The sequence below is a fragment of the Anopheles bellator genome, chromosome 2 (assembly GCF_943735745.2).
Source record: "Anopheles bellator chromosome 2, idAnoBellAS_SP24_06.2, whole genome shotgun sequence".
Lineage (NCBI taxonomy): Eukaryota > Metazoa > Arthropoda > Insecta > Diptera > Culicidae > Anopheles > Anopheles bellator.
This window is the reverse complement of record NC_071286.1, coordinates 18,274,215-18,287,096: the sequence shown is the minus strand read 5'-3', so window position 1 is coordinate 18,287,096 and position 12,882 is coordinate 18,274,215. Positions and strand designations below refer to the sequence as shown.

Below are 12,882 nucleotides of genomic sequence, written 5' to 3'. Positions count from 1 at the left end.
GCGCGGCCTAAGGAATCCAGCCTACGCTAGATAGTAGATTATTAATACTTATTCTCTCTTATTTACCTTTGATATGTATTGGGTTGCATGATAATTCGTCACCAGTCACCACCCTCAAAAACCGCGCACGGTCTGAATACTGCGTCTAGTAATTAGCGTTGACGGTTGACGTGCGCTCCGCGTGCCCTGCAGGCGGATGGCCCGCCTCCTGTGCCCGGTGTATTGGTTCAGTGGTTCCAGGCGCCGTCTGCGGTGGTTTCGTTTCAAAATGCGGTGTGGCCCTGGGCCGCCCCAGTGCTCGGCACTACGCTGCCCTGCGCTGCGCCACCGCCGCCTCCGGCCGACAGCGACTGCATCTGTCGTTGCGCCTCGACCACCGGCAGATCGTCGTCCGGCTCCAAGGCCGGATTTATTCGTCCGTTCCGTTCGTCCTTACCGACCATCGTGGCCGCACCGTACATGCGCGTCATACCGCCGGCCATCACCGACAACTGGAAAGGGGGACAAACGTCGTGGCGCGGTTAGAAGGTTCCCTTCAGACACCCGAACCACCAACTGTCAACGGACCTGTTCGCCCGAATCCGACGGCTCGCCAACGCGATGCAGCTCCTCCGGAATGTTCACTACACAGCGGAAGTAGTCGTAGTTTGGAGCCAACCGGCCCGTTTCAAACACCCATCTGTAGAGAGAGAGAGAGAGAGGCACGTATAGGAGCGAGATGGATCGCCACGGGAGGCTCGCTCCCAACACAGAGACGCTACTCACTTCGTCCACCAGGACACACCGATCAGCGTTATCAGGCTCATGATCATGGCCATCGTGCGGAAGGGGAACATCTGCGTGGCCGTCTCTTCGTTGTACCCCGGATAGTGAATCAGGGCCGGTAGGCCCAGCATCGACTCACCGCCCGATAGCCGCACCAGGAACGCGATAATGTACGCCGCCAGGCTGCCGTAAGTGTTGCAGTGGTGCTTGAAGTGGACCACCATCAATAGCTGCAACCGAAAGAACGGAACGGTCGTAGGAACGGTTGGATGTCGGTCGATTGCTGGCGGTCGATTCTACGGAACAACGAGCTTCAAAATCTGCCCCTTATTTTTGCTCCAAAATATTTTTGCCTTCTCTTTAAAGTAGCTCTCAAACCGATCCCAATGACCGATCCGAACTACTCGAAACGATCCGGACAAGTTCATGGTTTCAGTTTTCCAGTGCAGTCTAGAGGACAGGACAAACTTTAAACAGACCGCATTGGGAACCAAACCAGATTCGAATTTTGTGAGAGACTTAAATGGTTTTTTATTCTTAGAAGAAGTGACCGGACCGTACTTATTTTTCAAAATAGGATATACAGAACATTCTGAGAGTTTAACAAGACCGTTTCCAAGAGGCCTTAGCAATCATTTGTCGATTAACGGGCACTAACTCATTTATTAAACGTGGTGCTCATCAATTATTGGCAGTCCGTGACGCTTTCAGACTGTTCAAACCTTTCAGAACAACCTCTGTGATCATTTTATGTCACATAATAGCTTGTGTCTTTAGCTCTAGCCGGTTCACATTAAATCAAATCAAATGATTGTTGTAAAATACTTTACACATTCAAAACATTTTTTAATGAAAAACTAGTGAAATAAAGTAAAACATTCGCTTTAAAAGGTATGAAAAGTGAACGTGCGGAACAACCATACCGGACAGGCGGGAGGGAGTCACCATTCGGAGGAAAAAGATCCTTCTCCGCTTGTATCGGAACAGAATATCTAGCACTTTCCCTCGATACCTCAGCTTATACTTATACGATACAAGTAAAGCGAAACCCGAAAAAAGGCCAACCGCAATTATTGACAATTTAGAGTGGAACCTCTAGCATGATGCTGCCTCTGCAGGACACCCACTTACCTGCGGGAACAGAATACAGTAGACCAAATCGGAGCACATCGACCTGCGGAGAACGAAACGAAGAATATTTTGATAAATACAGCCCATGGCCCCATTATGGTGCTTGCAGTAAACGGTGGTCCACTGTGGCGCAAACCATCCCGAACGAGGTCCTCCCCGGTTACGTCCGGTTCGTCCGAAAATCGATCCATCTACCATTAGCATTTAACAAACGGGCAGCTGCCTCCACGCCGGTTCTTTATGGTACAAACTCGGTTAGGTCGGCTCGGCACCGACTCTTTCGTCCGAGAAAATACCCGCAATCTGAACCTTGTGTCTCCCCTTTGGCCATGTGGTAATACTAGCCGCAAGACGCCGGGATTCGAGTGGGCCACTACTCTACGGAGCAGATTGCGATTACCAACTCCAACGCCGGCATCAAATGACGCATCGCGAAACGGAATACTCTGTGGAGGTGCGGGCCACATGCGACTTACCATAGTCCGTAGATGGATGGGATGGTGAGGGCCATAATCGTCGAGAGGATACCGACGACCAGAATCGAGACACGCATGACCCAGATGATTTCCATCTCGGAGGCGCGCTGCCGGAAGATCAGCCGATACACGTTGCGGGCGAACATCGAGGACGCGGACAGCACGGACGAGTCGGCCGACGACATGACGGCCGCCGAGACGGCACCCAGCCCGAAGAAGGAAACAAAGTCCGGCGTCAGGTACTGCAGCACCATCGGCAGGATCATGCTCGTTTCCTGCGCCGTCAGCGGCCACGGCCCTTTGTAGTCGGTTTCGTTCCACGCTGTGAACGGGAACGGGGAATGTCAGTCCACTCGGCGCGGAGTCGAAGGGCGAGTACTTACGCGTTGCCTTGGCGATGGCTCCGATCAGGACTGGTGGAATGGCCATCAGGATGCAGCCGAACGCGGCGACGTAGGAGAGGATCTGCGCACGGCCGGCCGTCTTGCTGGAAAGCACTCGCTGGAAGTACACCTGCAAGAGCAGTCATTAGCGCCGGTGAGTGGTAATGGGCGGTCTCCGGTCGACGTACCTGCCAGGGAATGCCACCGAAGATGAGGAGCAGCCCGTAGTCCGCGTAGAACCAGTGATAGCCCTCGCCGATCTCGCCGATCCAGTCGACGTCCATCGAGGACAGGCTCTTCACGTGGTCGTTGGTCCACGCGAACGGAATGCACATCCACAGCCCGATGAAGATGCAGAACAACTGTATCACGTCCGTGTACGCCACGGAGTACAGCCCGCCGAACAGCGTGTAGAACACGGCGATGCACGCCGACAGGATGACGGAAGTCTCCTGCTCCATGTCGATGATCACCGACAGGGTCGCGCCAAGTGCGGCCAGGATACCGGCGGCCCAGAACACCTCGCCGCACAGCGCCGGCAGAAACAGCAGCCCTCCCATCCGCTCGCCGAAACTGTCCTGCAGCGGATCCAGCATGGTGATGTAGCCCTGTTTGCGCATCGGATTGGCGAAGAAGATGCCACCTGGAAATGGAAATGGAAATGCACCACGTGAACGCGTCAACGCGACCCATTGCGACCACGACACCACTACCTACCGAACACGAGACTCAGGGCGTATCCAAACGGTGCCTGACACCAGACCAGTCCGGACGTATAAATCGCTTCGGCCGTTCCGTTGATATATCCTCCGCCAACCCACGTGGCTGTCGGATGGAGCCAGAAAGACAGGAACAATAAACAAAGCCATCATCACTGCGGCCCATTCCGGGGCTGCCAACAGCTGACGAAATGTAATTTTGGAAAATCGCGTAGCTTGTTTGCCTGATTGGAAAGCCCTAAGCCCTCGTTAAGCCCACCGTGGGGCTTATCCAGGAAGAAGCAAATAGGATCCAAAGTGCATTATTAGGTGGTAGAGTGAACTACTTCTTTCAACTACGATCACGATTTCATTGATAGCAGCACAAGTATAATATTCTTCAATTATACTGTACACTATACACTATGAGCGTAGCTATCGATCCTATATCCTGGCTTTTACCACAACCGATATACGAGTGACTATTGTCTAATATTTAATATGATTAGTATAAATAATGCTTAAAAATCACATCAATTTATCATAACAACTCATAGAGGAACGTTACAATTCAGATAGTGGCCACTTCGTGATTTTCGGACCATAATTATATTTTTTTTAAATAACATCTCGGTATGACAGGACTGCAAAGGTGCTAACACGGACTTCAAAATGGCACTGTTTGAGGCTAAGCTGGAAGGCGCACATCGATGCTCTCGAGGGCTGTTAAGGGAATTGAGATGGATACACCTTGAAAGCCAAATGCCACTGCAAAATGTAAAGTTTTTTTGTGGAGTTGAAGTTACTTAAGTTGCACAAGGCAAGGTAAAAAACGCATTCACAAAGGCCAATCTTGACATTTAGGCTTACGGCTGCCACGTTCCGAAAGTGAACCGACATTCCTTCTCTTAACCTTTCCAATCACCCCCGGGACAAAGTGCAGAGTTTAAAAAGTAATTAGCGGAACGTATTTTGGGAACGTTTGAAGGGATAAAGTAAACAGCTACGGCACCGAATGCCAAGAAAAGGAGCTTGGAGCGCCTCCGGAGCTGTACATTATGGCGCAGGACGCTGCCTAAGACCGACATCGTGCAAAAACTGAAGTTGGACATGCTTGCGCATCACGCATGTTCTAATCCAGCCGAACTTCTTTACATTTCATCCTGCTTTTTGCCGAACCTTTTCATTGTATTTTGCATCTTGTCAAACCCTTAGCGCACCGAAAATTGCGCAACACTGAAACCCTGGAACCATTAGTCACCTCGAAGAAAGTGATTTATCGAGTGTGATTTCACGAGCGTCAAACAGCTTCACTAACGTAATGGCCGACAGGCACAAAAACAGGGCTTCATTGGCTCGGACCTACACCTGATGTGACAGCTTTCGGGCGGGTTTTTTTTATCGCCCGGCCACTTACCGGTCATGGTGAATATGCCGACGAACAGGCCAATCGAGCGGCCGGCGAGCATCACTTCCTCTTCCGAATCATTTCCGCTCTCCTTTTTCCGGCCCGCCCAGATGCCGACCGCAAGAATCAAAATATAGAACAGAACGATACTGACAACGCCGGCGATATTAATCATCTTGAAGACCCTCGTATGGCGGTCGGATGTTGCTAGTGCTGTTGGTGCCCGTTCCGGCTTTCGGTGTCGCAGTCGGCCACCGGTCGGATCTATGTCCGTTTATCAAGCTTAATCGCACACGTGCGCAACTTTTCCGGGTTTCCCCGGAGCTTCTCGGAGCTATCACACCTAGCAGGCCGGAAGTTAGTGAAGCCGCACGGACAGAAACAGATGATGCACGTCTTGGGCGTAACAGCTTCGCCAAAGTCCGTCGTTTCCGAGATGACGGGGCTTTATTGATTCCGGGGTGTCTTGTTGGTGACTGGATTCTGGGTTCGTTTTTATTACTTCCGAGGTCCTTGCTGTCTCTGCTGGTGGGCGTTGACAAGAATAAGCCGAGCAGTTCTGTAAACACACATAAATTGATTTCTTTTACTTAATGAAGCGTATCTAGCAACAATAAAAATTAATATTGTTCATGAAGTCTACGGATGTAACGGTTATTTAGGGGAGCATTATCATTTGAGTATTTCTCAGGGAACCGACACGCGTAAAAGCTCAACTGGTCGACCATTATTTCGGATGAAACTCCATTCGGGCCATATTTTCCATATGGTTTAGTTAAGTTTTCTCTTAAAAATGAAAAATTCTCGAAAGAAAACATTCACCCAGATTTTAGCATACACCCAAAAAAAAAGCAATATGATTGTTTATCAAAAAAGCGGACGACCTTAAACAAAAACACAAGCCGACAGGTGAGCAGAACGAAATCATTGGGCGATCAATTTATGAATCATTCATCGTAAGTAATTGGAAAAAAGCGATTTTACGCCCCAAAGAGACGGTTTACCGGCGGCTGAACGAACGCTGAATCGTTGCTCACCGTGTAACAACGGCAAATAAAACGCGCAACAAAATCGCGTTCGTTTGCGGCAATCGATATTCGTCAAATATTCAGGATTTCTGGCTTCTACGGCGTTCCGTGGGACGGCGATATTGCAGACAGTAAGAAGTTCGTTGTTGCAGAGGCGTTTCATCTTACGAATGGCGAAAAGAAGGAATTAAAAAAATCGCTCAACTCACTTTTTTCACGCCGATGATTTATGAAAGATACTTTCTTAGAAATAGAGAAACGAAACACCCGAACGTAGTTTTGAAGTATGTAGCCAAAGAACGCGAGAAGCCACATTTATTAGTCTGATATTCCGCTAATTAAACACTATTCTAAGCATTATGACGATGATAGTATTAGCATTAGCACCGACGCTGATAAGCCTCATTTCGGGAGTAAATTATAACTAAAAATAGAAATTCTGAAGTTGATCACTCGTACCATACAGTAAACCGAGTGCTTTTAGTCCGAATCCTTACAACAGTCACGCAGTATGACGCCGTTACGACCGGAAGCGCCAATAACCCAGGTCAGTAATGCTGCGGTCAAGAAAAGTCTGTCCTACGCACTTTTGAACAGGTCAGGGATAGACACAATAAAATCGTAAAACCATTTCTGCGTGAAATTGCGTAAGCTGGCTTACGTAAGTCAATTAAATGGTTCCTAAAATCTCTTGATTCAGCGGAAAACCTCTGCCAAACGGCTACGGCAGATTCCGAGGACCATCTTTGGTCACCAACAACTGCGTTACTTGCTAGTAACTTCATTCGCTCTTCGTTACTTCGAACGGCACCAAAGGAATGCCATCGAAGTACATTTTTTCGGCCAGAACCAGGATGTTATTGATTTTCTACCAACGATGGGTCACACGCGCGCGTCATCATTCGAGGGCAGGGCACCCGAAAACGGGGCCTAGAACGAACACTTACGTTACCTTAAGAAGTTGCGCGTGCCGTACGAATAGTTTTGATTTTTTCTTCTTTTCCATCGCGAACCGTGGTTCGTGGTTTGATTTTACGGTTGAACACCAACCCGTTTGATGACGACCGCAATTTTGCGGGCATGTCATGATTTATGGCCCGTATCGGTAGGATTGCGCACATCTTCTCAGTCTGTTTGGCCGACACAAAAGTGTGGAACGATTTATGCTTTCAAAATGCTTCGCACATTTTAAGCAAACCGGGTGATTGCATCACACAAACCGTACGCAAATGGTTTACATTCGTTATTATTATTCTGGAAATTATGATAATAAAAAAACAAGCCCGAAAACAAGCCCGAAAAAGTGCAAATTACTCAATGTGTGCAAGTCTGCGCTTGATGTTCCAGAGTTCCAACTATCAACATATCATCCGCTGCTTTGTAATTGAATCGGACAGGTTTTTCTGAAGGCCTGCCAACTTCACTCCTCGAGTGCGATGGTCAAATGTGAGCAATCAGATTATTCGTTTGAAAGTGTGCCAAATGCAAGCTAAATGTATCGGGGGTCAGTGCTAGCGATGAGCTCTTCAAGCGCCTCTGAGATCTTCGGATCTTCTTCTACAAATTCAACCTCATTCTTTTACTCTCGACACTGCTGTTCTTTTGAGTTTTATTTTCATTTAAAGATTGAAAAATAGAACCATCCCCAAAATGGTTCAAAATTAAGCTTGAAAAAGGTACAAGACAAATGTGCGAGGGCATCGTGCGGTAATTCAACTATAGAAGTGCGTGTTATAGATGAACACTGTGAAAAGTGGCCAAAACACAGGAAGCGGAAAAATCATCCCACAGGATCCTGGCATTGATCCGGAAGAAACTATTTGAAATTCAAAAGAGAAAATCCCTCTCCGGTATCTGCTAATGAGACCAATAACAAGGGCTTCATCATTCCATAACCTGTATATTACCGCCAGGCATACAAAATGAGGCGTAGAGCCACAAACGCGCAATGCGTGAATAAAAGAGGCCTCTCTTCGTGTGAACTGTAAATGGCAGCAATTTGGTGATCGGCAGTGGCAGCAGTGTACCATCAGCCACACCAAGCTGGCCTAGCATCCTTATGGATTGTAGGCGATAGAGCTGAAAATGACAAAGAGGGTTAACGCAAACATGATAACCGTGCCGGTATTAATTTACCGGCCACAATTGAACGTTATCCAAGTTTAATGAATCCGCCTTGGGAACGGCGGTACGACATGTCAGGCGACACAACGTGTGTACCATCAACGGGCAAAGATGCTAAGTACAGCACAGAATCGACCGGAGAAAACAAACAATTTCTCATTGTTAACCAAAGAGGCACCCGGGCCACCAGGGGACCCTAACATCATTTGTTGCTCACATCGCACTGGATGGCCATCGTTTATTAGACTAATTGAGTTGAGTGCACCGGAATAGACCGGGATGTAGGTAAGTGCAATCCATGCACAGGGCGGTGGCATGTTGCGTGCAGCAAATCTCCAAATGTGATTCCCCGGCCAGTTTCAGGGTCGTCGTCATAAACGGTTGATATAATCTAACACGTAGTATTCAGTCAATAGGATTTTTAAGACCGAGCTGCGCACGGGGACAGTGAGTGATTGACACCCTATTGACCAGAGTAGATTATCGTACCGACACAGTAATCGACGCTAGTTGATATTTTATTCAGCCCTTCTTCTTATGGCAAACAGCATTCTCGAGGGAACTCTTGTACACGCGAATACTACTGAATATTGAAACAATACTACTGATCGAACTTTTAAATAGCAATCGCTTTAGCCGCTTTGCTCACAACAGATCCACTGATGATCCATGTCTCGCATAGCAGAGGGTCTTTACCACATGGTTTCTTCAAATAACCAGGCGCCTCCATCGCAAGTTCGTGTCGCAAGCCAATGTCCTTCGCACGATTTCTACGGTCAGCACGAAGCGATTAATTATATAATCCTCAATCACTTTATCCGGGAGAATAAAAATAACCGATTTACACCGCCTCAAAATAAACCCGTCATCGGAGGGGTTCTCGCCGTTAAAGAAGCGTTATTTCGTTCTCCCGAAAACTTGGTCAACGAATGATTATATTTGATTAGCCTCTAATGTCGTGCCACCGTACTGCGTTGCGGGGCCGCATGCGAAAACAAGATCCACGAACAATAGGATCGTAGTTTTGCGCCGTTTTACGCCACTAGCACCACCAGCAGGGTTTCGGCGAATGAATGAATAGCCAGGTCCAGGAACGAGCACAAGACGGAGGGAAACAGAAAAGCGCTGATAAAGTTAATTCCACGTTGTGTGCGTGTAGAACGCAACCTCTTGCGGCAACGGCCATGAATGTAAGGCAGTCGTTCGGCAGACGCTCAGAACCGTAAGACGGTCAGCGAAGGAAGAGGACCGCCTGGTCGTCAGCCAGAACCAGGCTTCCATTTTGATGTGTGAGCTCCATCGGCGTCCTTTGGGGGCGGTCAGTGAGCGCCGAGCTTTTGAGGCTCTACACCAACACATACCCAGTAGATGTGGGGGGTCTGAACGGTTCCCCTGACGAGAGGGCGAGAACTAAGGAGAGAAAGAGCGTGTACGAGTGAGTGCGTCCAACCAGAACACAGCAAAAAGCGATCCTAAATCGGTGTTTGTGCAACCACTAGTGACAGAATTTAGTCGTTCGGTCTACCATTCTCACGGCGTCAACTCCAGCGTGTCCGAGAGTGTGAACCGAACCGCCGCGGCCAGTTGGTAGAGTTGGTGCAATCGATAAAGCAAACACATAAACGCCTCCGTGCGCGAGCCGAGCGGTACAGCCTACATTTCGTCACGTTTGTCTATATGCGCCCCGGCAGTGCCCTATCAGAAGCTAGGACAAAAAGCCTTTCCTAAGATTTCCTGGTAGGAACCCTAATTGACACAAAAACGGCGCCATTTGGCAGTGACGGAATTGATCAACACCCGGACTACATATTGGGACGAGTGCAAAGGCAGCAACGGTTCTAGGGAACAATTAAATGAACACTCGTCCGTTAATAATGGCTCGTCCTCCTATGAAATTGAGCAACGACAGATGTCCTTTATTGAAGTCCGCATACTGTTTGGTCTTAACAACTGAAGACCACTAACAATAAGCTCGGAAATTTTTGGACACGTGTCTACGAGCTTCAGACGAAGGGATTGCGTATTAACTAACTACCTATTATCTTCTAAGAGACTGAACGTAAAAATTTAAACGAAACGCTATCCGTACTTTACTTAAACAATTCGCCATTCCGCCATTCTCTTGGGACTAGTAGGGGACCCAAAAATAACATTCCTTTCGCGGTTCGGCGGTGAAAGTGGCGGCGACCTAAGGCAAGGATTCGACATCCTGGGACGCCCGGAACCCGCGTGTGGCGTGGATACAATAGGTCTGAGATCTTGAGGTGTCGTTTGCACAATTTCAAGCGAAAAATCTGGTGACGATGGCGTGAGAATCGACCCTTACGTCGGGAACTCAGGAAAGCCAAATTGAGCGGAGAACGGCCACCGAATTCAAAGTAAGCATTATGTAACGAAAGAACGTCCCCAGCACACGCACACCACTCACACCACGCCGAGCGGAAAATGGGTCCTTTTGCGTAAGTCTTACCTGCCTTGGCGGCGAGCAGCACAGCGAGCAGGGGTCAAAAGGTGAGACGATCGAGACGGCCACTTTGGAGCTGCTGCGAAAAGGATGTGCCTTCTTAACACGACTTGCTTTTCCTCTCTCTCTCTCTCTCTCTCTCTCTCTTTTTCGGCGCAACACAAATTCCAACAACAGACACAAAAAACACACACAAGCCGTGGACTCTGGCAGGTGACGGGACAGGAGTGACACCTGCAGAGCACTGGGCACAACTTTGGTTCACAACTTTCTTTCGCGCTCTACTCCATCGCAACAACTACCACGGGGCCAGCTCGAAGGCACTAAACACAGAGCACCACACCGCGCGCACTTCACCGACTGCTGGGTCAGATGCGCCAGAAACTTTTTCGGTTGAAGAATCCGATCGTGGATACGTTTTATCTCGACCTAATGCTAATCAAATCAAGGCTGGCATCTCCAAAAAGGACTGAAGGATCTGAAGAGGCGCTTTCAGCCACAGCTCAATTTCCGGCCCCGGCGGAAACAATCGGAGACCAATTGCACGGCCTGAATACACTCTCTGCAATTGGTGGGAATTGTTTGTTGTGCTGCGGCGTGAGACTTTATTGCTTTGGAACTTGCTCGAGCGCGGCCACGGTACGGCACACCGCTGGGTGGTGCGTCGTGCTTCGCTGCGTTGCTTGCGTGGTGTAGTGGGGTTTTTCGTAGAACTTTTCCGAATCTCGAACAATCGAGCCCGTAGCTCGATTGCGGTGGCTGTCCGTCGGCTGCCTGCACTGCTCACGAACAGCTATCGCCCCACCGCAAGGATGTCTTCTGAGACGGAGAATTTCTTGTTCTGAAGCGTAGCCCGCACATGTGCCCTCAGCAGCAGCCCCACAGCAGCAGCCTCAGTCTAGCGCAGCGACGAACTGACGAACGAAACCAACCGATCCAGCCACCATCCGGAATGGTACTCAGGTCAACCACTTTTCACTCCGTGGGGGCTCCTCACAGAAGGAAACTCGGCCGTTGGGATCCTTTCGCTCTCGCGCGCTTCCGTCGGTGATTCCGTCGGTCGGTGATCTACTCGTGAGTAGCAGGACACACACATAGACACTCTCTCTCTAGTACATTCGTGTGGCCGAGTGTGAGTGGGTGTCTCGTCGGTGTTATAAATCGAAGCAAAAATAACTGGCGGAGCTTTTTTTTAAACCAGCTTAAGGAGCTTCGTTTGGCTATCGTGAGCTCCAAGGTTTGGCCGTTCCCGATGACCGATTTGTATGAATGAATAGTCCATCCAACAGCCCATCGTACCAACACCGCTCAACGCACACCACTCCACATACTCTATCACACGACACACGTTCAGCTTCTCTTCTCTCTTTCTCTTTCCCTCTATCCCTCTCTATCTCTCTACTGCTCTGTTTGTGAGCATATAAACATGCGCCAAAAATAAGCGGTTAAATTGAATCGGCCAGAAAAAAAACATCCAAAAGCTCCGTCGAATAGTCTTGGAGCGGCCACCACGGACATTCATGAATAACGAAGACAAAAAACGGCAACCGTGGTGTCTTAATTTTCCCTCTACGCAATCGGATTATGTAACGTGTTTCCTCGGCTTGAAATATTAAGCTTTCAGCTGGAGTTGAAACATAATCCACGTGAATAATCAACCGCTTAGATGCGATGTTTGGAAGAAAGCTAAACTATGCTCTTGTGTATGAACCGTTTATGGAGAATGGAAGAACAATTAATGGGTGAGAGGTGAAGTTACGCGTGCACCACGTGTTTATGGTCACGTGTTCTCCTAGGCCATCACTTCGTCTAAGTCAACATTCACAACCGAACCTATGCCGTAACAACGTACAGTTCAAGGCCGAAGTGTGAGTGAGATTGTTGGAAAACATGAATAAAATATTAAATGCCTTCCCAACCAACATGACAATGTAACATGCGTTATCAGATGTCACGGAATGCATTCGGGCGTTTTCGGGCCTTCAAGCGGTACCGAGCTACATCCGCCCGGCTTTAAACTCGTGACTCTTCTGCCCACGGACTGTGTACGGTGTATATGTACCGACTCCGAGCGTGATTGCATATAATAAGCGCAACGTAGAGGGACACATGCCGCCCTCGCCGTAGCCTTCTAAAGATCCGTCACCTACACTGCCGTGGGCTAGGATTTCTGATGCACTAACAACTTTATACACGAACGGCGAAGCGGAGCTTTCAGAACGATGACGTCAAAGCATTGTTGTTGTTCGCATTGGTGACTCAAGGAGCCACGAGCTTTCGAATCGCCGGCGCGCTGACGAAACGCTGTCCGATGACGGACACCAAACGCACACATTAAAACTCACCGTTCTAAGAAAGCTTATTTTATGGCAAATAAACTAACAGCTCCGATTTGTTTACATTCG

The 12,882-nt window shown here is 48.7% G+C and overlaps 1 protein-coding gene across 1 annotated transcript; it reads right to left on the bottom strand.

The window, feature by feature from the left end:
- Nucleotides 1-263: 263 nt before the first annotated feature.
- Nucleotides 264-5,036, bottom strand: LOC131210425 (high-affinity choline transporter 1). Its single transcript, XM_058203671.1, has 9 exons — nucleotides 4,871-5,036; nucleotides 3,473-3,580; nucleotides 2,944-3,398; nucleotides 2,756-2,885; nucleotides 2,373-2,694; nucleotides 1,897-1,939; nucleotides 766-995; nucleotides 568-679; nucleotides 264-491 (listed from the first exon to the last, which is right to left on the bottom strand). Exons 1-9 carry the CDS (start codon nucleotides 5,034-5,036, stop codon nucleotides 264-266), a joined length of 1,794 nt encoding a protein of 597 aa, XP_058059654.1.
- Nucleotides 5,037-12,882: the final 7,846 nt, after the last annotated feature.